General features: G+C 40.2%; 1 protein-coding gene and 1 non-coding gene across 4 annotated transcripts in view; one reads left to right on the forward strand and one right to left on the reverse strand.

Moving 5' to 3' along the window:
• Positions 1-72: 72 nt before the first annotated feature.
• On the reverse strand, positions 73-144 carry TRNAA-AGC (transfer RNA alanine (anticodon AGC)). Its single transcript has one exon. It is a non-coding gene; the product is annotated as a tRNA-Ala (tRNA).
• Positions 145-19,416: 19,272 nt separating this feature from the next.
• Positions 19,417-25,767, forward strand: part of VPS45 (vacuolar protein sorting 45 homolog) — an 81,660-nt gene continuing 75,309 nt past the window's right edge. For all 3 annotated transcript variants that reach the window (XM_002759858.6, XM_035280020.3, XM_008984256.5), the window contains exons 1-3: positions 19,417-19,631; positions 20,308-20,442; positions 23,356-23,416. In XM_002759858.6, the coding sequence (XP_002759904.2) occupies positions 19,539-19,631; positions 20,308-20,442; positions 23,356-23,416 (289 nt within the window). In that variant the 5' untranslated portion in view covers positions 19,417-19,538. The remainder of the gene's footprint in view (positions 19,632-20,307; positions 20,443-23,355; positions 23,417-25,767) is intronic.

The raw sequence follows: 25,767 nt of genomic DNA on the forward strand, positions 1-25,767 counted from the left end.
TCCGCTGGCCTCGGCTTCCCAAAATGCTGAGATTGTAAGTGTGAGTCCCCGTATTCAGCCAGAAAACCTTCATGGAGGTGCTGGGGATTGAACCCAGGGCCTCATGCATGCTAAGCATGCGCTCTACCACTGAGCTACACCCCCTTTAATTCTTAACATCAGAAATATTATTCAACAGACACTATCAGAGTTAAGGGAAATTTTTGGAAAATTGTGACAAAAAAAGCATAAAGAAAGTTAATTCATTTTCTAGACAGAACTCTGCTAGTATTAGAATGAAATGCTTTAATTAGATAGTAATTTACTTGCTTTCTTGTACCTTATGTCATCTCTCTAGTGTGTTTGTTACAGTCCTGCATATTTAAATAACAAAAACAAACTAATTATGTATTTTGCATGATCAGTATGTTACAACATTAAGATCAGACTAATAATACACATCATCTACTCCACTGCCAATTTTTATACTCCCTGCAATCTTTTTTTTTTTGAGACGGAGTTTCGCTCTTGTTACCCAGGCTGGAGTGCAATGGCGCGATCTCGGCTCACTGCAACCTCCGCCTCCTGGGTTCAGGCAATTCTCCTGCCTCAGCCTCCCGAGTAGCTGGGATTGACAGGCACGGGCCACCATGCCCAGCTAATTTTGTATTTTTTATTTTTTTTATTTTTAGTAGAGACGGGGTTTCACCATGTTGACCAGGATGGTCTCCATCTCTTGACCTCGTGACCCACCCACCTTGGCCTCCCAAAGTGCTGGGATTAAGGCGTGAGCCACCGCACCCGGCCACTCCCTGCAATCTTATAACACGTCCTCATGGGAACAAAAATGCTTTCCATTTATCTTGCAGAGGGTATAAACATCAATTTAAAACAAGAGATGCAAGCCTTACATAGTTAAAAGTGATATAATTAACAGGATTACAAAAACATTTCTAATAAAGCAGAGGAAATAACTGTATTGCTTGTAGTTCTATTAAGAGTTTATTGAACCATTAAAAACAATTTCAAAACAAAAAAATACAAAGGCAAATATCCAAATAGTTTTGTATGGAGGTAGGATTCACTTTTCTTCCATCCAACCTAGTTTTAATTCCTGTGGCCTACAGGATGGCTTAGATAAGGAAGAAGTTAAAAATCGGCTGTTACAGAGTTGCAGCTGTGTGGCATGTGGGTGATCTACATAACTGAAGCGGAAGAGAGAAATGCAGTCTTACCCGCAAAACTGGCTTCTCCCTCAGTCTACTGTCACAATCCCAAGTCCAGCTACTCCCTCAACATCTCCATCTCCCTGGCTAAAACCTCCCATCTCTCACCTGGGTTGTCGTAAAGGCTCCTAACTAACCTCACTTCTTTTGCCTTTGCCCTCTTCGATTAATTCTCAACCCAATAACCAGACCCATCCTCTCCTCAAAGGTCTCCAGTGGCATTCTTATTCAAAATACAAGTCAATATCCAAGGCCAGTCACAGTGGCTCACGCCTCTAATTCCAGCACTTTGGGAGGCTGAGGCAGGTGGATCACTTGAGGTCAGGAGTTCGAGACCAGCCTGGCCAACATGGCGAAACCCCATCTCTACTAAAAATACAAAAATTAGCTGGGCGTGATAGGCACCTGTAATCCCAGCTACTCGGGAGGCTGAGGCAGGAGAATTGCTTGAACCGGGGAGGCAGAGGTTACAGTGAGCCAAGATCATGCCACTGCACTCCAGCCTGGGTGACAAAGCAAGACTCCATCACACAACAAAAAGTCAATATCCTCACAACTGGGTCCCACACCAACTATTCCCCATTTTCCATCGTTCTCTCTCAATGACTCAGCTGCAGCTACCCTGGCTGGTTTGCTGTTTTATGAACAGGCACTCCCAACTCAGGGATTTAGCAATTGCTCGTTCCTTTATACAAAATGTTTTCATCTAGATTCCATGTATCTTATTCCTTTAACATCCTTCAGGTTTTTGCTCAATATTCATTTTTCAGCAAATGATTCCCTGACCACCACATTTTAACTGCAAACCTTACGCATTTCAACACTGCCCCCAAACTCCTTCTTCAAACTTGTTTTTGCTGTATAGAACTTACCACCACAAGATTACTATATGTTTTGGTTATTTTGTTTACTGTCTGATTGTCCTCACTAGATTGTAAATTCCATGAGATTAGGGATTTTTGTCTGTTTGTTTCAATCCTATATTCCCATGGCTATCACATAGTAGGTGTTCAGGAGCATCCTCTATAAATCCTCTAGTAACCAGTGTCCAGAACTATATGCCTATGTAGGTGACCCAGACACTTCCTCTAAGAACTATGTAGAAAAACAACTTCATTGAATTTAAACATCTTAATTAAAAATAGCAGCATTTAACATTCACATAACAACTACACGATCATTCTCTTTACTTATTTCCTACCTTAAGCCTTGATGCCATCACTACTTACAGAAAAAAAAATAGTTCCTAACTATCCCACAGAAGAAAGCAAGGTCATGTTAATATAAATACTTCGCCCTACATTTATGCAGTCTTCCCTCAAAAATGATAAATTCTGGCCGGGCGCGGTGGCTCATGCCTGTAATCCCAGCACTTTGGGAGGCCAAGGTGGGTGGATCACGAGGTCAGGAGTTCAAGACCAGCCTGGCCAAAATGGTGAAACCCCATCTCTACTAAAAATACAAAAATTAGCTGGGCACGGTGGCAGGCACCTGTAATCCCAGCTACTTGGCAGGTTGAGGCAGAATTGCTTGAACCTGGGTGGCAGAGGTTGCAGTGAGCCAAGATGGCACCACTGCACTCCAGCCTGGGTGACAGAGTGAAACTCCATCTCAAAAAAAAAAAAAGTTGATCAATTCCATACCCCTCCACCAGGAGTTAAAGAAAGGAGATGTATCCTCCCACTTTCAGAAATGCTTTAACTAGAATTAAAGAAGGAAGAACAAGCTATCTGTAGGAACCCATTCATTGATAGAAAGGAAAAACATTTTCTAAGAAATGTCAAATAAATGATTCTGGATCTACCACCATTTGGGGGATTTCACATCAATACTAACACAAGTATATAATATTATTATATTTATATTAATAAGGCTGGGTATAGTGGTTCATATCTGTAATTCTCATAACTTTGGGAGGCCGAGGTAGGAGGACTGCTTGAAGCCAGGAGTTCAAGACCAGCCTGGGCAAAACAGTGAAACCCCATCTCTACACATAATAAATAAATGAAATTAGCACAGTGAAAGGATCACTTGAGCCCAAAAGTTTGAGGCTGCAGTGAGCTATGATGCACCACTACACACTAGCCTGCGAGCAGAGTGAGACCTTGACTCTTAAAAAAAAGAAATTTGACCAGGCATGGTGGCTCATACCTGCAATCCCAGCACTTTAGGAGGCTGAGGCAGGTGGATCACCTGAGGTCGGGAGTTCAAGACCAGCCTGACCAACATAAAGAAACTCTGTCTCTACTACAAATACAAAATTAGCCAGGTGTGGTGGCACATGTCTGTGATCCCAGCTACTCCGGAGGCTGAAGCAGGAGAATCACTTGAACCTGGGAGGCAAAGGTTTTGGTAAGCCAAGATCACCCCATTGCACTCCAGCCTGGGCAACAAGAGTGAAAGAAATTCTGTCTCAAAAAAAGTTGTATTAATAAACTGCTTCCAGAAATTAGACAAGACATACTCAGTATGTGGATATAAACAAAGAGTACGATTTCCATATGCAAAACACGAAATTCATAGATTAATAACTGAAGTCTCCTAGTCTATTTTTCCTTATCTCAAAAGATATCAACTTTTTTTCTCCCCATATTCATGCATTTATCTACCTTCAGGTTTTTTTTTTTGTTTTTTTTTTTTTGAGATGTAATCTCACTCTGTCGCCCAGGCTGGAGTGCAGTGGCACCATCTCGGCTCACTGCAACCTCCACCTCCTGGGTTCAAGTGATTCTCCAGCCTCAGCCTCCCAAGTAGCTGGGACTACAGGCACGTGCCACCAAGCTCAGCAAATTTTTTGTATTTTTAGTGGAGACGGGGTTTCACCTTATTAGCCAGGATGGTTTCAATCTCCTGACCTCGTGATCCACCAGCCTTGGCCTCCCAAAGTGCTGGGATTATAGGCATGAGCCACCGCGCCCAGCCTATTTATTTAAAAAAAAAATTTTTTTTTTGAGACGGTACCTTACTCTGTCTCCCAGGCTGGAGTGCAGTGGCACAATCTCAGCTCACTGTAACCTCCGTCTCCCTAGTTCAAGAGATTCTTCTGCCTCAGCCTCCTGAGTAAGTAGGATTACAGGCACCTGCCACTAACGCCCAGCTAATTTTTGTTTTAGTAGAGACAGGATTTCACCATGTTGGCCAGGCTGGTCTCAAACTCCCGACCTCAAATGATCTGTCTGCTTCAGCCTCCCAAAGTACTGGGATTAGAGGCGTGAGCCACCGTGCATGGTCTATTTAGAGGTGTAGTAAACTTAAATCAGTTCTGAAGCTTTTCCAGATACTAGTAGTAAAATACGCTAAAATCAGATTACCTGGTTCTCAGTCCAGTGTTCTTTTCATCCTATCAATGCTACTCTAAATTTGAGTGTTCTCTTGACCAGGAATTAAATTATTCTACATATCTGAGTTGAAACTACTATATTGGCAGGAAATTAAAAAGCCTAACTTCCCAATATTATTCCTAAATTAAATTGTGGTTAGGATGTTGCTATATATTTTCTATAATAACTAAAAATTAAAAAGGAAAAAACCCAAATTCACTATTATTTGTATATTTTGTGCCATAAACAGAGGAAACTGTCATTTACAGTATAATTTTCTGGGCATAGGCGTGGATTTTGGTGTTCACGCCTCCAAGTCCAAATCTCAGTTTTGTCACTTATTAGGGGACATCATCTTAATGTCTCTAAGCTTTTATGTTCTTTCTCTCTCCTTTTTTTTTCTTTTTTCTGACAGGGTGATTACAGGTCAATCTCCTGGGCTCAAGTGTTCCTCCTGCTTCAGCCTCCAAGTAGCTAGGACCACAAGTGCTTACCACCATGCAGCTAATTTAATTTCTGTATATTTTGTAGAGACAGGGCTTTACTAGGTTGTTCAGGCTGGTCTCGAACTACTGGGCTCAATTGATCCACCCGTCTTGGCCTCCCAAATTGCTGGAGTGGCAGGAATGAGCCACCGTGCCCAGCCCTATTTTCTGTTTTTAAAAAGAGACGTTATTATTTCAAAAGATGTTGTACATGAGGCCAGGTGTCGTGGCTCATGCCTGTCATCCCAGCACTTTGGGAGACTGAGGCAGGAAGGTAGCTTGAGCCCAGGAGTTCGAGACCAGCCTGGGCAGCACAGTGAAACCCCCATCTTTACAAAAATTAAAAAAAAAAATTCTCCAGGCATGTTACGTGCCAGTAGTCCCAGCTACGCAGGAGGCTGGAGGGTCACTTGAACCAGGGAGATCAAGGCTGCAGTGAGCCATGATTATGCCACTGCACTCCAGCTTGGGCAATCCAGGGAGACCATGTCTCAAAAAAAAAACATGCTGTACATGATGAATATTACAGTTTTTGTCAGTTAAATATATATCTTTCATATCCTGGGAAATCAAGTAAAAATAAATAAAATAAATGAATAAATTTTTTTTGTTTTTTTGTTTTTTTGTTTACAAGAAGCTGTGTAAGAATAAAATGTAAACAATAAAAAGAAGATAGCACTACTACTTATGTCTCTGAGTAACAAAAATGCACAAAGTACTTAGCATATGGCCTATTGCATGTATATATTAATAGTGACAGATATACTAGTCAATTGCAGTCAGACATGAATGGAAATCATAACAGATTGCCACCTTTCAACCTTTAGATGTGATTTCATATTAATTAAACAAATCTTCCAAGTCAGAATGCTTGTGATTTGAATCTTACAGCAATTATTTTTATCTAGTCTTTAAGAAATGAAAAAATTATGTAACAGTAAACTCATATAATAACTCAAAAAACTTTAAAGCCATAAGCAGACTAAATCCAAGTTGGAGCCCAAGCATTTTGCAATCTATTTGGCCAAAACAATGCATTTTTCCCTCATTCATTTAACAATTTGTGTACCAGCTCCCAAGGTTACAGAACCTGTTCTTGGTGATTCAAGGGCGCCCTCTGTCTGAGTACTTAAAAAATCCAAACCCAAATTAAATACTTTGTAAAAATAAGTTTTTTCAAGTCTTAATCAACAGTTCTATGAAATTGATCCTGTCTTTAATCACTGCTGACATATAGTACTTAAAAAAAAAAAAAAAAAAAAGGCCGGGTATGGTGGTTCACACCTGTAATCCCAGCACTTTGGGAGGCCGAGGCGGGCAGATCACCTGAAGTCTGGAATTTGAGACCAGCCTGCTAACATGGTGAAACCCTGTCTCTACTAAAAATACAAAAATTAGCTGGGCATGGTGGCACGTGCCTGTAATCCCAGCTACTCAGGAGGCTGAGGCAAGAGAATAGCTTCAACCCAGGAGGCAGAGGTTGCAGTGAGCTAAGATTGCACCATTGCATTCTAGCCTGGGCAACGAGAGCTAGACTCTGTCTCAAAAAAAAAAAAATTCAAATGTCATTTGTTGCAAAAGCACAAGAAAGTCCTGTCTACGTCTCTGTAATTTACCTGAAAATTTGAAAATTCCATATTTTTCTCAAAATGTATTCCATACCATTTAATGAAATTATTTTTTTATTTTTTTTTAGAGATGGGGTTTCACCATATTGGCTAGGCTGCTTTCGATCTCCTGACCTCAAGTGATCCACCCACCTCGGCTTCCCAAAGTGCTGGGATTACAGGCGTGAGCCACCGTGCCTGGCCTCAATGAAATTATTGACATGAATCACCTAGATAAGTTTATTGATCTCTTTTTTTCTTTCTGTGTAAAACTCTATACTTTATTTAATATGTCATCATAGCAGTTTACTCAGTAATAAGTATCACCAACATTAAATATTTATTGGATATCTTCTGTGTGCAGGACACACTAGGTGAAAAGGATGTAAAACAACATTCTCTATTCTTAAAGAAATAACAATCTAGTTTCCAAAACAAGACATGTGAAAAGGATGTGTACAAAAAACATATGGCAAAATGCCCGCTAAAAATTATGTTTCTTTCCATCTACTTCCACCTTAAGGAAGTTATTCAACTTCTCTGAACCTCAGTTTATCTGGAATATAAAACAATATCCACCTTAAAGGAAAGCTGCAAAGATTAATTCAGATATCTGTAAAGGTCTCAGCACATAGTAAAAGCTTAATGAAAGATGATTGTTATCATTTACTACTATATTCAAGAAAATAATCCTGAGTAATAGTGTCCTACATTAAAGAAATTTTATTTGCTTCAAATGGGAAGATATGAAAATAGAAAGGTTTATATTTTACTTTTACAACATTAAATATTCTTTCTAGTTAAGGAAAACAGTGATCTTGATTAAATGTTTGATATATCAGGAATGAGTCATTTCTAAAAGAATTATTTCAACATAAAAATACACTCTTTCACGTTAAAAACTCTCAATAAACTACACACTAAAGAAACATACCTCAAAATAATAAGAGCCATCTATGGCAAACCCACAGCCAACATCATACTGAATGGGCAAAAGCTGGAAGCATTCCCCTTGAAAACCAGCACAAGACAAGGATGCCCTCTCTCACCACTCGTTTTTTTTTTTTTTTTGAGACGGGGTTTCACTCTTGTTACCTAGGCTGGAGTGCAATGGTGTGATCTCGGCTCACCGCAACCTCCGACTCCTGGGTTCAAGCAATTCTCCCGCCTCAGCCTCCTGAGTAGCTGGGATTACAGACACGCATCACCATGCCCAGCTAATGTTTTGTATTTTTAGTAGAGACGGGGTTTTACCATGTTGACCAGGATGGTCTCGATCTCTTGACCTTGTGATCCACCTGCCTCAGCCTCCCAAAGTGCTGGGATTACAGGCTTGAGCCACCGCCCCCGGCCCTTCAACACTCCTATTAAACATAGTATTAGAAGTCCTGGCCTGAGCAATAAGGCAAGAGAAAGAAATAAAGGGCATCTGAATAGGAGGACAGGAAGTCAAACTACCTCTGTTTGCAGATGACATGATTATGTATTTAGAAAGCCCCATAGTCTTGGCCCAAAAGCTCCATCAGCTGATAAACAACTTAATAAGCTGATAAACAACTGATAAGCAGTCACAGGATACAAAATCAATGTACAAAAAACACTAGCACTCCTATATACCAACAACAGCCAACCTTAGAGCCAAATCTGAAAAGCAATCCCATTCACAACTGCCACCAAAAAAATAATATACCTAGGAATACAGCTAACCAGGGAGGTGAAAGATCTCTACAATGTAAATTACAAAACACTCTTCAAAGAAATCAGAGAAGCCACAAACAAATGGAAAGACATCCCATGCTCATGGATATGAAGAACCAATGTCATTAAAATGGTCATACTGCCCAAAACAATTTACAGATTTAATGCTATTCCTATCAAACTACCAATAATATTCTTCACAGAATTAGGAACAACTATTTTAAAATTCATATGGAACCAAAAAAGAGCCCAAATAGCCAAAGCAAAAGAACAAAGCTGGAGGTATCACATTACCTGACTTTAAACTATACTACAGGGCTACTGTGACCAAAACAGCATGGTACTGGTACAAAAACAGGCACATAGACCAATGGAAAAGAATGGACAATCCAGAAATAAGGCCACACACCTATGACCATCTGATCTTCAACAAAGCTGACGAAAACAAGCAATGGAGAAAAGACTCCCTAGTCAATACATGGTGCTGGGATAACTGGCTAAACATGCAAGATGGATTAAAGACTTAAATGTAAACCCAAAATGATAAAAACTCTGGAAGACAACCTAGGCAATACCATCCTGGGCTTAGGAAGAGACAAAGATTTCATGACAAAGACGCTAAAAGCAATTGCAAAAAATTGACAAATGGGATCTAATTAAACTTAAGAGCTTTTGCACAGCAAAATAAACTATTAACAAAGTAAACAGACAATCTACAGAATGGGAGAAAATATTTGCAAACTATGCATCTGACAAAGGTCTAATATCCAGCAGCTATAAGGAACTTGAACACATTTACAAGAGAAAAACTATCCCATTAAAAAGTGGGCAAAGGACATGAACAGACACTTTTCAAACGAAGACATACAGGCCGGGTGCAGTGGCTCATGCCTATAATCCCAGCACTTTGGGTGGCCAAGGTGGGCAGATCACCAGGTCAGGAGATCGAGACCATCCTGGCCAGCAGAGTGAAACTCCGTCTCTACTAAAAATACAAAAATTAGCTGGGTGTGGTGGCACATGCCTATAATCTCAGCTACTTGGGAGGCTAAGGAATGAGAATCACTTGAACCCATGAAGCAGAGGTGCAGTGAGCCAAGATGGTGTCATTGCACTCCAGCCTGGCAACAGAGCAAGACTCCATCTCAAAAAAAAAAAAAAACCCAAAAAACAAAAAACAAAGACAAAACACAAAAGAAGGCATACCTGCAGCCAACAGACATATAAAAAAACCTCAACATCACTGATCATTAGAGAAATGCAAATCAAAACCACAATGAAATACCATCTCACACCAGTCTGAATGATCATTGTTAAAAAATTAGTTCTTTCCCATCTCACAAAATGGGGGGTGAACATTGAGAAGCCAGATACTAAAAAGAAGAAACCTGAAGCCAAGAAGGCTGATGCTGGTAGCAAGTTGAAAAAGGGTAACCTCAAGGCTAAGAAGCCCAAGAATGGAAAGCCCCATTGCAGTCAAAATCCTATCCTTGTCAGAGGGAATTACAGGCATGCACCACCATATCCAGCTAATTTTTTGTATTTTTAGTAGAGATGGGGTTTCTCCATGTTGGTTAGGCTGGTCTTGAACTCCCGACCTCAGGTCATCCACCCACCTCAGCCTCCCAAAGTGCTAAGCTTACAGGTGTGAGCCACTGCACCCAGCCACATACTTTATTTCTTTGTTTTAATTTTGTTTTGTTTTGTTTTGTTTTTTTGAGACAGAGTCTCATTCTGTAGCCCAGGCTGGAGCACAGTGGCGTGATCTCAGCTCACTGCAACCTCTGCCACCCAGGTTAAAGTGATTTTCCTGTCTCAGCCTCCTGAATAGCTGGGATTACGGGCACCTGCCACTGCGCTTGGCTAATTTTTGTAGTTTTTAGTAGAGACAGGTGTTGGGGTCCGGCACGTCTGCCTGGGAGCTACTGACCTGCGGGAGTCCCAGAGACCACCAACATAGATGTCTCGTTCAACCTGAGGGAGAGAGTGCGCGGAAGTGAAAGCAAAAAGGAAAGCGGAGTCTGGAGGGCTGGCTTAGGCTATGTCCAAGCAGCAATTTTATTTTTGCAATATGTTCCATTATATACTTTTCTGAAGTTAATGTTGTTTACACCGGATCAACATACTTAAGTTACAGTAAGCAAGTTACGCCCACTAAGTTAGGCCCAGTAAGTAAGTTAAGCCCAGTAAGTCAGTTACGCCCAGTAAGTTACCCTAAGTAAGTTACGGTTACGCCCAGTAAGTTACCTTAAGTAAGTTACAGTTATGCCCAGTAAGTTATGGTAAGTAAGTTACAGTTACACCCAGTAAGTTACAGTAAGTAAGTTACCAAGTGTAAATACTTAAGTTAATATTTTACAATGAAGGTAACAAGGGTCCAAAATGAACACAATCAAGCAATAAACCATAAGAAGCCAAAAGTGGACACATTGCCTCCCAAGTCCTCATATCCATAAAGTAATGTCTGTTAATTATTTTGAATAGCATAGTCCCTCTCTCAGTTCCTGCTTTCCCTCAGCTCAACTCCCCCAACCAGGGATCTGTGTCCGGGCTCAAGCTCACCGTATGGTGAGGCCCATTTCCTAGGGGCCTCACACGGGATAGATCCCCACAGATCCCTCAGACGGGGTTTCAACATCTTGGCCAGGCTGGTCTTGAACTCCTGACCTCGTGATCCACCCGCCTCAGCCTCCCAAAGTGCTGGGATTACAGGCATGAGCCACTGCGCCTGGCCACTTTTCATATTCTTTCTTTAATGCCCAGTCTAGGTAGGGAAGATAAACATTTACTAATATGTTCATTAAAATAAACATAAAACTTGGCTATTGTGGGCACACTACCTATGGAGTAGCGCTGCTCTGCAAGGAGCAGGAGGAAGAAAAAGAGAGAGAGAAAAAAAAAAGAAAGAAAGAGAGAGAAAGAGAGAAAGAAAGAAAGAGAGAGAGAAAGAGAGAAAGAAAGAAAGAAAGAAAGAAAGAAAGAAAGAAAGAAAGAAAGAAGGAAAAGAAAGAAAGAGGGAAAGAAAAGGAAAAAGAGGGGAGAGGGAGGAAGGAAGGAAGGAAGGAAGAAGGAAAGGAAGGAAGGAAGAAGGAAGGAAAAAATGTTAAAAACATAAACATAGCCGGGCGTGGTGGCTCACGCCTGTAATCCCAGCACTTTGGGAGGCCGAGGCGGGTGGATCATGAGGTCAACAGATCAAGACCATCCTGGTCAACATGGTGAAACCCCACCTCTACTAAAAATACAAAAAATTAGCTGGGCATGGTGGTGTGTGCCCGTAATCCCAGCTACTCAGGAGGCTGAGGCAGGAGAATTGCCTGAACCCAGGAGGCGGAGGTTGCGGTGAGCCGAGATCACGCCATTGCACTCCAGCCTGGTTAACAAGAGCAAAACTCTGTCTCAAAAAAAAAAAAAAACATAAACATAAAACTTAATAACAATGTAAATAAATACAAAATATTCAGCTAAAAGTTGGAAGGGTTCAGACCAATATGAATTGCACGATCCATTACATGTGCAATTGCCATTGTAAAACAAACACACACAAAAACCTAGCAGTCTTTTGATATAGTATACTTTTAATCATCTCAACCATTCATAAAATAAAAGATAGTTTAAAAGAGAAAAAAAAAATCAAGGATAGAAGTAGGGCCATATGTTCTTATTTAATATTAGGACATAAAAGAGAAAATACAAGTAACAGTGTGACTCCTTCCGTGAGATTTTAGTGCCTCATTTCCTATGTTTTTAGGCTGTTAGGTGACATCTAGGGCTGAAGGATGTATTCACCAATCAGCATCTGTTTGATGATAAATTGTGTCCCCCAAAAATTCCTGTATTGAAGTCCTGACCTTCAGTATCTCAGAATGGGATTGCGTTTGGAGAAAGGGTCCCTAAAGAGGTAGTTAAGGTTAAGTGAGGTCATTAGGGTGGGCTCTAATCTGATTGGTGTCTTTATAGGAATAGATTAGGACCCAGACACCACAAAGAGACCATGTGAAGACACAAGAGAAGACAGCCATCTCCAAGAGGCCTCAGAAGATACCAACCTTTTTTTTTTTTGAGGTTGAGATAGTGTCTCCCGGTGTTGTCCTGGCTGGTCTTCTGGCCCCCAGGAATCCTCTCACCTTGTCCTCCAACGTGCTGGGATTACAGGCGTAAGCCAGGGTGCCCAGCCACATGTAGCATTTCTTCATACACCAATCTGTAGGTTTGCAGCCCTAAGCAATATACCATTATTCTTGCATGTTTTCAAATGTTATGTAAATAATATCATACTCTACACGGACTGTGTATGTTGTTTCTATACCCCCTACCATCTTTTCGAGATTCAACCGTATAGATGCCCTTAACTCTGGTTTATTCATCTAAACTGCTGAAGATAGTATTTTGTTATAAAATGATACCATGATTTATTTATTCTTCTGTTGATGGACATTTCGGTTGTTTCCAACTTTTTTGCTATTATCAGCAATACTGTTAAGAACATTCTTGTACATCTCTCACATATGTGTGAGAGTTCTCTACGGCAGCAATTTCCAGTTCCTTTCATGACCACACACAGGAAATCTTGGAAAAGCATGTAGGTAAAAAAATGAGGCTGTTCATACCCAGCAGTGAGCTGCCCAGGGGCTCTGGCTGCCCCAAGAGCTGCTTGGCCACTCCTAGCTAACAAGTGTGGGGACAAGGGTGACTTTATTTTAAATGCTAATCTGCCATGTAACTTCTGACTAACCCCAAGTCTGGGAATGCCTCCAGAATGTCTAAATGATGTATTAGTCTTTACGTAAGAACCTCTATTCACTGCAAGTTTCCTCCTAAACCACACTTGATGCTGTGGCAGAAATCAGAGGCTGTGACGCCCACGGCCATTTACACGTTCTTTCCAGAGCACATACATTTTTCCTAAGATATAAGCCCTGGGTCTGGGAGGTTGTGATGCAGGGATCTACCTGTCATCCAGCTGCCCGGGACCATATTTCTGTCTGTAATTTCCCCTAATAAATCACTCAAAACTGACAAACTGGGTTTGTCTGCCTTCTTCTTTGCCTTCTCGGCTCTTTTGTCATTTGGGGGTCGCTTTGCACATATGGCCCTTTCACAAAACAAAGAAGGGAAGCTTCTTTGGGAGTTTCCATGGAAACAAGAGGGATATATACCAAGAGGAAGAATTTTTGAGCACAAGAGTATGTATAGTATATCTTCAGCTTTTTAACATCCATATTCCTTTCCAAAATGTTATACCAATTTTTACACTGCTACTAGCAATAGATGAAGGGTTATTCTACATTTTCACCAACACTTCGTATTGTCAGACATTTTAATTTTTGGATATGAAATGGTAATTCCATTGTGACTTTAGTTTGCATTTTTTAGATTACCATTGAGCATCTCTTACATGTTTACTAGTTATTTATTTCATTTTCAGCAAATTGCCTTCTCTAATCTTTTGCCCAAGAAATTATGTCTTACTCTGAGCAACTGTTCTTTTCTACCTACGTTAGCTAGGAATCTCTCTTAAACAAAATCACATTCTGTTTTATATATCAGAGCAACTTACAAAACTATCATGGTGTACAGTCTACATTTTGAAAGCTGCTGATCTATACAATGGCCTAGAACTAATTAAAAAGTGAAGGGGAAACCTGACTTTTTTTTTTTGAGTTGGAATTTCACTCTTATTGCCCAGGCTGGACTACAATGGCGTGATCTCAGCTCACTGCAACCTCCAACTCCCAGGTGCAAGCAATTCTCCTGCCTCAGCCTCCCAAGTAACTGGGATCACAGCCCAGAGCCACCACACCTCGCTAATTGTGTATTTTTAGTAGAGACCGGGGTGTCACCATGTTGACCAGGCTGGTCTTGAACTCCTGACATCAAGTGATCCACCCATCTCGGCCCCCCCAAAATGCTGGGATTACAGGCATGACCCACCAATGCTGGCTCTGACTTATATTTATAACAAGCTCAATACAACCAAAATTTCACTCAGGCTAGATCATTTGATCCTTGGGAATGCAAAGATCTTATTTAACTAAAATTTCAATTACTCAGGTCTCTGAGTATATTACCTGTAGTTTCTGCAGATAGAAAATGTTGTAGACCAGGCATGCTGGCTCTTGCCTGTAATCCCAGCACTTTGGGAGGCCAAGGCAGGTAGATCACTTGAGGCCAGGAGTTCCAGACCAGCCTGGCCAACATGGTAAAACTCTGTCTCTACTAAAAACACAAAAATTAAACCCCGTCTCTACTAAAAATACAAAAATTAGCGGGCTTTGGTGGCAGGCACCTGTAGTGCTGGCTACTCGGGAGGCTGAGGCATGATAATTACTGGAACCCGGAGACAGAGGTTGCAGTGAGACGAGATGGCGCCACTGCACTCCAGCCTGGGTCACAGAGCAAGACCCTGTCTCAAAGAAAAAAAAAAGAAATGTTTCTTGCTGGGGAGTGGTTTCCATACAGAAATCCAACTTCTTTGGCCATCTCAAAATACTACAAATGGTGAACTTCTTTTTAATCAAAAGTATGAATTCAGGATAGTTATTTTAAAGGGCTCTGCCCAGGATTTGATAGCTGGTAGTCAAGCTCCTAGTCAATCCAGCTGTAACATTCTCACTGTAGCTGTTATCAGTTTACTGCTCAGAAAGGGGGAATCACTGAAATTGTTAAATGTGCAGACAGAACTCTTCATGCAGATAATTTTTACTTAATGATTTAAAGCTACTACACGCTTTTGTTGCCATAAAGCCCAGTACTTCACAGTTGGTGAACTGCGATGAAAATCCAACAAATTCTATTTGATTTGAGGCTGCACAGACACTAAGCCACTGAAATCATTTGGAGTCTATTTTTCCTAAGTTTTTTCTTCATTAAAAACCGCATGCTTTACAAATTATGATGAAGCAGGTCAAATCTTCCCATTAGGATTTCCATTACTGTATAGTAATACAAGAATAAGTCTTAATGGAAATTATATTTAGAAGCTATGGCAGAAGCTATGGCTTACATTTTCGGAAATTGATTCTATTTTTAAATTTTCTTGTCAATGGCAAATAAACATGCCATAAGTGAAAAATAAGCTAAAATGCATGTTTACCCTTTGGATTTCCAATAATGAAAGCTGATATTCATTGAGCATTTACCGTGCGCCAGCCACTGTGTAAAATACTTTTTTTGCACGTTATTTCATTTAACTCTCACAAATTCGTGAGGTAGGTTATGTTATTACCATTTATCCGATGAGAAAATGGTTAGGTTAAGAATTCTGCACAAATACTGGTTGTATGTATGACACAAGCAATCCTGCCATTCTTTCTTTTTTCCTTTTTTTTTTTTTTTTTTTGAGACGGAGTTTCGCTCGTTACCCAGGCTGGAGTGCCATGGCGCGATCTCGGCTCACCGCAACCTCCGCCCCCTGGGTTCAGGCAATTCTCCTGCCTCAGCCTCCTGAGTAGGTGGGATTACAGGCACGCGCCACCATGCCCAGCTAATTTTTTGTATATTTTTTAGTAGAGACGGGGTTTCACCATGTTAACCAAGATGGTCTCAATCTCTTGACCTCGTGATCCACCCGCCTCGGCCTCCCAAAGTGCTGGGATTACAGGCTTGAGCCACCGCGCCCGGCCCTCTTTTCTCACTCTCGCCCAGGCTGGAGCACAGTGGCATGAACACGGCTCACTGCAGTCTCGATTTCCAGGGCTCAAGCAATCCTAGCACCACACTTCCTGAGTAGCTGGGACCACAGGTGCACTCACTACACCTGGTTAATTTTTTTTTTTTTTTTTTAAGACAGGGTTTCACCATGTTGGTCAGGCTGGTCTTGAACTCCCGACCTCAGGTGATCGCCCACCTTGGCCTCCAAAGTGCTTGGATTACAGGCGTGAGCCACCACGCCCGGCCAACATCTGGTTGTAGAGACAAATTTTCTGTAGAGACAAGGTTTAGCTATGTTGCCCATGTTGGTCTCGAACTCCTGGGCTCAAGCAACACTTCTGCCTTAGCCTCTCAAACAGCTAGGATTACAGGCATGAGCCACTGTGCCTGGCCAATACTGACATACTTTATGCGAATTTTTTTTCAATTGTTATCAAGTAGGAAATCTAATTAACTTCAGTTTCATTAAATTTCATCTTCCTTCTTATCCATGGCTCATGAGAGAAGTGTTAATAGGAAGCAACAAGGATTATGGTAAAGAGAGAATTGCTAATCTAAAATAACCAAGAGTTGGCCATATTGTTATTATAATTATACTGAAGCTTATTTACATATTATTTGTTTTCTATTGAAGCCTTGAGTTCTGATGGGGAAGACCATGATTTTGATTAAACACAAAATGGGCAGTTAAACCTCTAAATAGTATACACTTTGGAGAAAACTGAAGTACATTTAATTATTTGGATAATCATTCCTGATTTATTTATTTATTTATATTTATATATTTTTTAAGATAGGGTTTCACCATGTTGGTCAGGCTGGTCTTGAACTCCCGACCTCAGGTGATCCGCCTGCCTTGGCCTCCAAAGTGCTTGAATTACAGGCATGAGCCACCACGCCCCGCCTCATTCCTGATTATTTAACTTACATACTTATAAGGCACACTGTAACCTCAGCCTCCCAAGTAGCTGGGACTGCAGGCACTGACCACCATGCCCAACTAATTTTTCATATTTTTTTGCATAGACAGGGTTTCATCATGTTGATTAGGCTGGTCTTGAACTTCTGGACTCAAGCGATTGGCTTCGCCTCAGGCTTCCAAAGTGCTGGGACTACAGGAGTGAGCCACCCTCCTGACCAATACTACATTTTTTGACTTCTTGTTTTCTATCCTTTAGAGCACTGATTTCTTGGACCCAGTGAAAACAAATTTTTTTCAAGTTGAAAATTTTAAGTTAATGTAATCATTCATATTTGAAGGATGTCATGATGTTTTTTTAATTTAATGTCTTTACTATTGAAAATATTTCTTATTATAGTTTATACCCTAAATTAAAAATAAGTAGGCACTTCATATTGGCTTCTGGATTTGCTGTCACTTGCCTACGACAAAACAAGTAACTCTGGGTTTAGACCGAATGGGTCACAAAGCAAGAGTTTGGACTTTATCATTGGTTTCAGTCCTATTTTTAGAGGTATGGGGATACAAAAGAAGTTCTTAATTTGGAGGCATTTAAAATGGCTTGTGTGGTTTTCTTCAGGAAGGAAGCAAGCTAACTTCAGGACCATCACAGCACCCTTTAAATATGTAATACTTGTTTTGTTCAAAATGTGTATGTTCCATATCATATCACCCAGTGTATAAAATATCACTGCCACTGACATCAATGGAATTTTACGGGAAATTGGAATGAGTTAGTAAGCTTTGTCAAGTAGGCATTTTCTTCCTCCCTCAAAAAGTTCTGTGTGCAAGTATAAATCATCAAAAGGATGCAGATTCTTTCCATCTATTGCTTACAGATTGCTGTCTAAAGAGGCACTCATTTCATGCACAAGTCTTTATCTCCGTCTTTCTTAAAATAAGCAGAACATGGGAAAAAATTTTCTATACTGCAGTCCACATTATAGATAAGAAAAATAAAAACTAAGTGACATGGGAGATTGGTGGTGGATTTTCAAATATCAGAAATTTACAGGATTTTCATTAGCATTGTTTCTATGTTTTCTGTAAGATATGAACATTTAAATTGGTAAGAATGAAATTTGCGTATAACACTAGTTTTTCTTATTTGTATCCATTTAAATATTCACATTTTGACTTTAATATATAACAAGATGTTTCATTCAAAACACATCTAAAAATTAGAAAATGCCTAAAGGGAAGCTTTATTTACTTGGTAGAAAAATTGAAAAACAAAACAAAACACATTCTTCACAGTTTCAGAGGTGACAAAAATCTCTTATATTTCAGTGGTTCCGATCTTCCTTAAGGGATTTGAAAATTGTATATAATGTTGCATAATCTCAAGCACATTAATGCTAAAGTGCTATTGGTTATTTTAATCGTGTATTTCTTACAATATAAAGAATTTATTTGGTAACGCTGAATCTATTGACCACAAACTCTGTCATTATTTTGGTGAAACTATTCATAAGCATTTATAGTTACTGATTTCTAGCACTTGTTTCTCATCTTCCTGATTTTACAATTCCCCAAAGTAAAGGGGCAAAAACCAAACATCTATTCTCTTTTTCATAGGGGGAGATCTGTGTGGTGTAAACACAAATGCAGACCTTCCAAGTTGATGGTTTCAAGATTCAATAAAAACTTGAGAGTTTTTGCTTCGAATCCCCACGCTACTTTGTTTTAGCTCTACGGGATACGTGTTCCCTACCCATTTCAAAGGACCCAGGCAACTCGGCTCTTGCCTGCAGTTTCAGCGCGCGAGTTGGAGCTGGCAGAGTTCAATTGCTCAGGATGCTGAGTCGGGGGCAGGGCAGAGAGAGACACTCGCAGGTCCGGTGGTCCTGCAGGCTGCGGGCCCCCAAGGCCGACCCTAGCTGGAACCGCAGTCCTCTTCCCCAAAACATCCGTAAAAGGCGTTCCCTTTGTTCATTCAACAAACATTTGTTCAATTTCATATGCCCTCTGTCTTGGGAAAACCAATTCAGGCCTCTGCAGCCCCAACACAGAGGCACTGTTCCCGCCTTATTAATGACCCGGTGAAGCCAGGAAGACGAATCTCGACCACTGCTGCGCAAATACCGCGCGTGGTTTATTAAATGCCTTCTCTCTGAGTCCCAAATGGCCGGGAGCATTAGGCCACCTCCCTTGCCCTCATCTCTCGCTACCACGCAAGAAAGCGTTAATCGCAGATAGTGACCATGGCCCCGATCCGTCGTTCCTGCTTCCAAACAAGCTTTGTGCCAGCTTCCTCATTTTGCGAGGCTCCACTCTCCTGGGCTTCAGGCTGCGGCTGGGCCTCCGGGACCAAAGGCCAAACCGGGTCTAGAGTCCCGGCCACAGACACCTCTACATGCGGGTGTAGAATAGCGCCCCCGCGTGGCGGCGGCCCAGGGCGTCTCAGCCAGATTTTTCCATCTCCGGGGTAGGCTTGGTCCCCCGTACTCTCCAGCGGAACTACAACTCCCAGCACCGTGGTTGCCCGGACTCCCGGAAGCCAAGCCCTGCAGGGAGGAAGCAGCTGAGACCCCGCCAACAAACCGGGGGGTTAATTTAGCCAGAAAAGGGGGCGGGAAGGGCTCTGGGACACCTGTCAATTCGCCACCATGAACGTGGTTTTTGCTGTGAAGCAGTACATTTCCAAAATGATAGAGGACAGCGGGCCTGGTATGAAAGTACTTCTCATGGATAAAGAGACGGTGAGTTTGCTTTTGCTCAGCATTTGTGAAGGAACCCTCTCAACCTTACAAAGGCTGGTCTCATTCCACTGTAGGATTTAGCATTTAATGTAAAGATATGAAAATGGGGTCAGTTTGTGTGGGACTGAAAAGTTGTATAAAGCTTGTACGATGGATTTTCAGTCTAAATGGCTCCAGCCACTGCCCAGAGACTACTTCTACCCGGAACAATTTATTGGAATCAGAAATCTTTTTCTAAAAGCCTCTGAAAAGAAATCATGAATATGTCAGAGCACTTGGAAGACTTTGGGATGGGCCCACTGTTTCCACTCAACATTGTGTTTTAAAGTAAAGCTGTTGGAGCTCAAGCTGAAATGACAGGTTATTTGTGGGCCAAGACCAGAAAACAAAACTCGTTAAGGTGATAGAAAAAATTATTTTTGGAAATGTATGGATTGTTCCTGTTAAAAGAGAGGATTTTTTTTTTTTTTTTTAACCTTGAAGCTTCAGCTGAAAGGATAGAGTATATTTTTCATTCTCGTATGTTACCTACCTGTTTGGATGTTCAGTAAATGTTATTCCATATATTACTATTTAATTTATCCAGCTAAGTATTAATGAAAAAAGAGGCTAGATATGCTACTTGTTTTTATTATTCTAGACTAGCATACTTTTAGTTAATTCTTTGTTTTTACAGACTGGCATAGTGAGTATGGTGTACACACAGTCGGAGATTCTTCAGAAAGAAGTGTACCTCTTTGAACGCATTGATTCTCAAAATCGAGAGATCATGAAACACCTGAAGGCAATTTGTTTTCTTCGACCTACAAAGGTACTGCATAAACTGGGCTGCCATCTGCCCAGGCAGATGCAGAACACTCTGATCTGAAAGCATTAAGACGGCAAAATAAATTTGTATTATCATGATTTGTAATTATCATTATCGGTGGCATCATAACTATCCTGGATCATCAGTGTTATAACCTTCTTCTCGTTTTGTTTCCATATTTCAGTTGACCCCTTACAGCCAGTTCTTCCTTCAAGATATCTTTTAGGTTCACAGCTATTCCCATTGCCACTAAAGAGCTACTCTCAACAGAGACCACATGGCTTCATTCCTGGATTAACCTCTGTATCTGTCACATTGAACACCATCAACACTTCATTTTATGTACAGCTATGAATGTCTTGAATCTTTACCACTTTATTCACATTTACGCTCAGGAACCTGTAATGACTCAGTGTTACTTCCATGATTAAATCTTTATTTAGCCAGCAGTTAAAGCCCTTCTTTAGTTGAGCTGCACATTTGTATCCAGCCTTCCTATGTCCTAGATCTGCTTCTCCTCTATAGCCAGCTAGGCTGCCATTGGAATGAGCCATTCTACATGCTCATTCCTGTTCCCTATTTGTTTTTCTTCTTTCACTAATTAAAAGTTCTTTGGTCATTTGTCAGTTTTTGTCCATCACCTTCTAAATCTAGCTTGAGTCTCTCCTTTGAAAATCCTTTCCTAGGCCGGGCGCGGTGGCTCACGCCTGTAATCCAAGCACTTTGGAGGCCAAGGTGGGTGGATCACCTGAGGTCGGGAGTTCAAGACCAGCCTGACCAACATGGTGAAACCCCATCTTTAAAAAAAATAATAAAATAAAATTTAGAAAATTAAAAATTAAAATTCTTTCTTATTTTCATCTTATTTTTTATACTTTCTTGTTTCATATTCATGTTCTTCAACTCTAATGCATTTTACCATGCTTGTACATTATGTGCTTTCTGAAATGCAAATTTGATCATGACACTTCCGCTTGAAATTCTTGAATGACCTCTCATTGCTTTTATGATAAGGACAAAACTCCTTAATTGTAGGCCGCGAGGTGCAGCATGGTCTAGTTTCTGCCATTTCTCCAGCCTCATTTTGAACCATTTCACTTTTGAACTCTGCACCTTAGCCCCCCTAATCTTTCAATCCGCTATATTCCCCTTGTTCCGTCATGCCGCAGGACCTTTGCATAGGCCTCTTCCTCTGCTGTGAACTTCACTTCCTCAAGTAAAGCTTTCCTGGTTTTGCCGACCAGGTCAAACCTGCCTCTTATATGCACTTACAACACCATCTTTATCTCCCTATTGCTTGTCATGGTTTGAACTTTTGTATGGTGTGCGTGATTACCAGCAGTAAGCTCCATGAATACAGACACAATATCTGTTTCTTCTCATCCTGTATTCCCAATGCTTGCCACACAGTGGACACTCAATAAATAGTTGCCGAATTCATGAATACATGCTATGTTATAATAGTTTCCAATTGTTTCATATTTATAGCACTTAGTCATGAAAATTTGGTTCAAGAGGGATCTTAGAGATCATCTTGTTCGTTATTTCCTAACGTTTTTTATTAGAGAAACTCACTGCTATGTATTGTCTCTCAAACTCTTTTAACAATTCTTCCTTTTTCTTTTTTTCATTTTATATATTCTGTTATCTTTTGCCTTTTTCCACATGTTCTGAACTTTTAGGAATCTTTTAATTCACTTTGTTATTTTTGCCTAGCATATTGTGAAGAAGTGATTTTTGGTTTAAAAGATTTATTAAAATGTTTTGCTTTAAGATTATATTATAAAGTTAATTTGAGTGCATTTTTAAATCTAAACAGTTTGTAAAACCTTTTTCCCATTAATAAGCAGTGTACGTTGCTTACATTTTTAAAAATTCTGTAAATAAATGTGATTTTAAAAACAAATTACTAAATGAAATACGTTTAGGGGACAATATATATTGAAATTTAACCAGGTGTTATGTATCAAAAATCAATAAAACCTGCATTATAATCTTATGTAGTTGTAATTCTTACATTTTGACCATTTAAAAATCAACTTTTTTGTTTTTAACTTTCATACTTTAATTTTAAAATAATATAATTATGGAAAAGGTCTTAGCCTACTACTTGCAAGTACTTCACAAGCATTGCAGTTGTGCAGGCTTAGATCCCAATAAATTAAAAGCCAAAGTGAATATAATTAACTGTATTTTCTCTTGAATGTTGATTTTTTAAAGAGTAGATACATTTTGATGTTCTATATAAGAATTTTGATCAGGCCAGGTGCAGTGGCTCACACCTGTAATCCTAGCAATTTGGGAGGCCAAGGTGTGTGGATCACTGGAGGTCAGGAGTTCGAGACCAGCCTGGCCGACATGGTGAAACAGCTCAATTAAAAATACAAAAAATTAGCTGAGCATGGTGGCACATGTCTTTAATCCTGGCTACTTGGGAGGCTGAGACAAGAAAATTGCTTGAACCCAGAAGGCAGAGGTTGCAGTGAGCTGAGATTGTGCCATTGCACTCCAGCCTGAGCAACAGAGTGAGACTTCATCTCAAAAAAAAAAAAAGAATTTTGATCAAATGAGTACAATTTATAGACAAGCAGCTTGATGTGAGTTGAATTAGAATGAATTTTATGTTGTATTTCAACATCTGTGTCCTTATATTCTTTATTTTAATTTGGCTAAAATAATGCAGCTGGTTAATATTTAATATTATATACATACTATTACATAATAGATAATATTCCTGATCATTGTATTAATTTATCTCTTTTGTCTCCAGTCCTTACCCGCCAACATATACACATTTAACCTAGACTTTAATATGCAGTAGACCCAGTAAATAATTAAATCAATGGATGATGCTTATTACTTTTTTTCCTTAAGCAATCCTCCTCATATTTTGTTTGCTTGTTCTTTATTTTCTAGGAGAATGTGGATTATATGATTCAGGAGCTTCGAAGACCCAAATACAGTATATATTTCATCTGTAAGTTTGTTAGTTCACTTTTTCAAACACATAACAACATCCCAGTTAGTATGTTTCATTGAGCCCTTTGTATCATCAGTAATTTCACTGAATCTGTCACTATGAAAGTCTAGTTTATTTAATGTCCTTCCAAAGTATTAAAAATCTTTTGACCTGACAGGTGCGACCTGACAGGTGCGGTGCCTTACACCTGTAATTCCAGCTCTTTGGGAGGCTGAGACAGGCGGGTCACCTTAGGTCAGGAGTTCGAGACCAGCCTGACCAACATAGTGAAACCCTGGTCTCTACTAAAAATACATAATTAGTCGGGCATGGTGACGCATGCCTGTAATCCCAGCTACTTGGGAGGCTTAGGCAGGAGAACCCAGGAGGTGGAGGTTGCAGTGAGCCGAGATCACGCCATTGCAGTCCAGCCTGGGCAACAAGAGTAAATCTCCACCTCAAAAAAAAAATCTTCTGACCAACATTCTGTTTCACTGGGCTAACTGTGATTTCCATTCATCTTTGATGGCTTAAATTTAAAATTTTATGTTTTACTTTGCCTTTCAAGATGCTTTGTAAGTCAAAAGTTGTAAGTAGCCAAATTTCACATCTCATCCCTGCCGAGAAAAAGTATATGCTTATCTCTATTTTATACTTAGGAATTGAGTTATGGAAGCTGATGTATTTTTTGAAGTGGGAAGGTAATACTTATTTGAGTTTGTTGGAAAAGCAGAGATTTACTTTACATACCAGATAAAAGCATTTCATTTCTCTTTGTTACTATATTTAATGCGTTGAAAGTATAAATCATCAGGTTGTGATCTCTTATGTCCACAACTTTCCTGGAGTGGGGATTGGATAGGGGAGGTCTGGAAATAAACTAGGTTTGTGTTTTCTGTGCAATTTACATGGATTTTTTTGATCCAATACATTCGGCTGTGGAAGTTACATCTATTTTCCTCTAGATGTCATTATCGATCTTTATATTAATAGTATTAATGTAGTCTATTTGGTAACATTCCACCCCAAAGACTAGACTTAACAGTAAGTAGGGCATTTGAGAAGTTGTTTTTTTTTTTTCCCTGAGACGGAGTTTCGCTCTTGTTACCCAGGCTGGAGTGCAATGGCGCGATCTCGGCTCACCGCAACCTCCACCTCCTGGGTTCAGGCAATTCTCCTGCCTCCGCGTCCTGAGTAGCTGGGACTACAGGCACGCGCCACCATGCCCAGCTAATTTTTTCTATTTTTAGTAGAGACGGGGTTTCACCATGTTGACCAGGATGGTCTCGATCTGTTGACCTCGTGATCCACCCGCCTTGGCCTCCCAAAGTGCTGGGATTACAGGCTCGAGCCACCGCGCCCGGCCGAGAAGTTTTAAAGCTTACTTAAAGGTATTAGAGTTTTAAAGTGTAGACTACAGTCTAAGACATATATACTTTCTTCAGTGTATACTATTTAAATAGAATAATGATACAAAACATTAACATCTGTAGAAAGACTTTATCTATATAAGAGCTCTCTCGTGTTTTATTTCACTCAGTTCTGTGTAGGACTGAAAAGTTATATAAAGCTTGCCCAGTGGGTTTTCAGTGCACAATGCCCCAAGAGCTAAAAACAGGCAATTTTATTAATCTATGGCATCTTAATTTTTGTTTGTTTTTGTCTGTTTGTTTTTTGACTAATAGTTGCAGGTTTTCTTTTTTAAATTAAATTTTTTAATTTGAAGTAATTGTAGATTCATGTGCAGTTGTAAAAAATAATAGTACAGCGATCCCAGAAACCCTTTACCCAGCTTCCTGCTCTGTAGTATCTTACATGACCATAGCACAATATCACAACCAAGACATTAACACGGAAACAGTCAGGACACACATTTTCATCTCTATAAGGTTTCCTTATATTTCCCTGTTATTAGCTTGTATGCACTTCTTTTCCTCCCCAATCCCCTCATTAGCCCTGGTAACCACGAATATTTTCTCCATTTTATAATTTTTGTCATTCAAAGAATGTTCTATAAATGAAATCATACAGTATATAAGCTTTTGGGACTGGCTTTTTTCACTCAGCACAGTTCTCTGGAGAGTCATCCGGGTTGCTGTGTGATTTTGTTTTTGTTTGTGTTTTTGTTGAGAAGGAGTCTTGCCTTGTCACCCAGGCTGGTGTGCAGTGTCACTATCTCAACTCACTGCAGCCTCCACCTCCTGGGTTCAAGTGATTCTCCCACCTCAGCCTCTGGAGTAGCTGGGATTACAGGTACGTATCACTACACCTGGCTAATTTTTGTATATATATATTTTTTTTAGTAGAGATGGGGTTTCATCATGTTGGTTGGCCAGACTGGTCTCAAATGCCTGACCTCAGGTGATCCC

The sequence above is a fragment of the Callithrix jacchus genome, chromosome 18, assembly GCF_049354715.1.
Source record: "Callithrix jacchus isolate 240 chromosome 18, calJac240_pri, whole genome shotgun sequence".
NCBI lineage: Eukaryota > Metazoa > Chordata > Mammalia > Primates > Cebidae > Callithrix > Callithrix jacchus.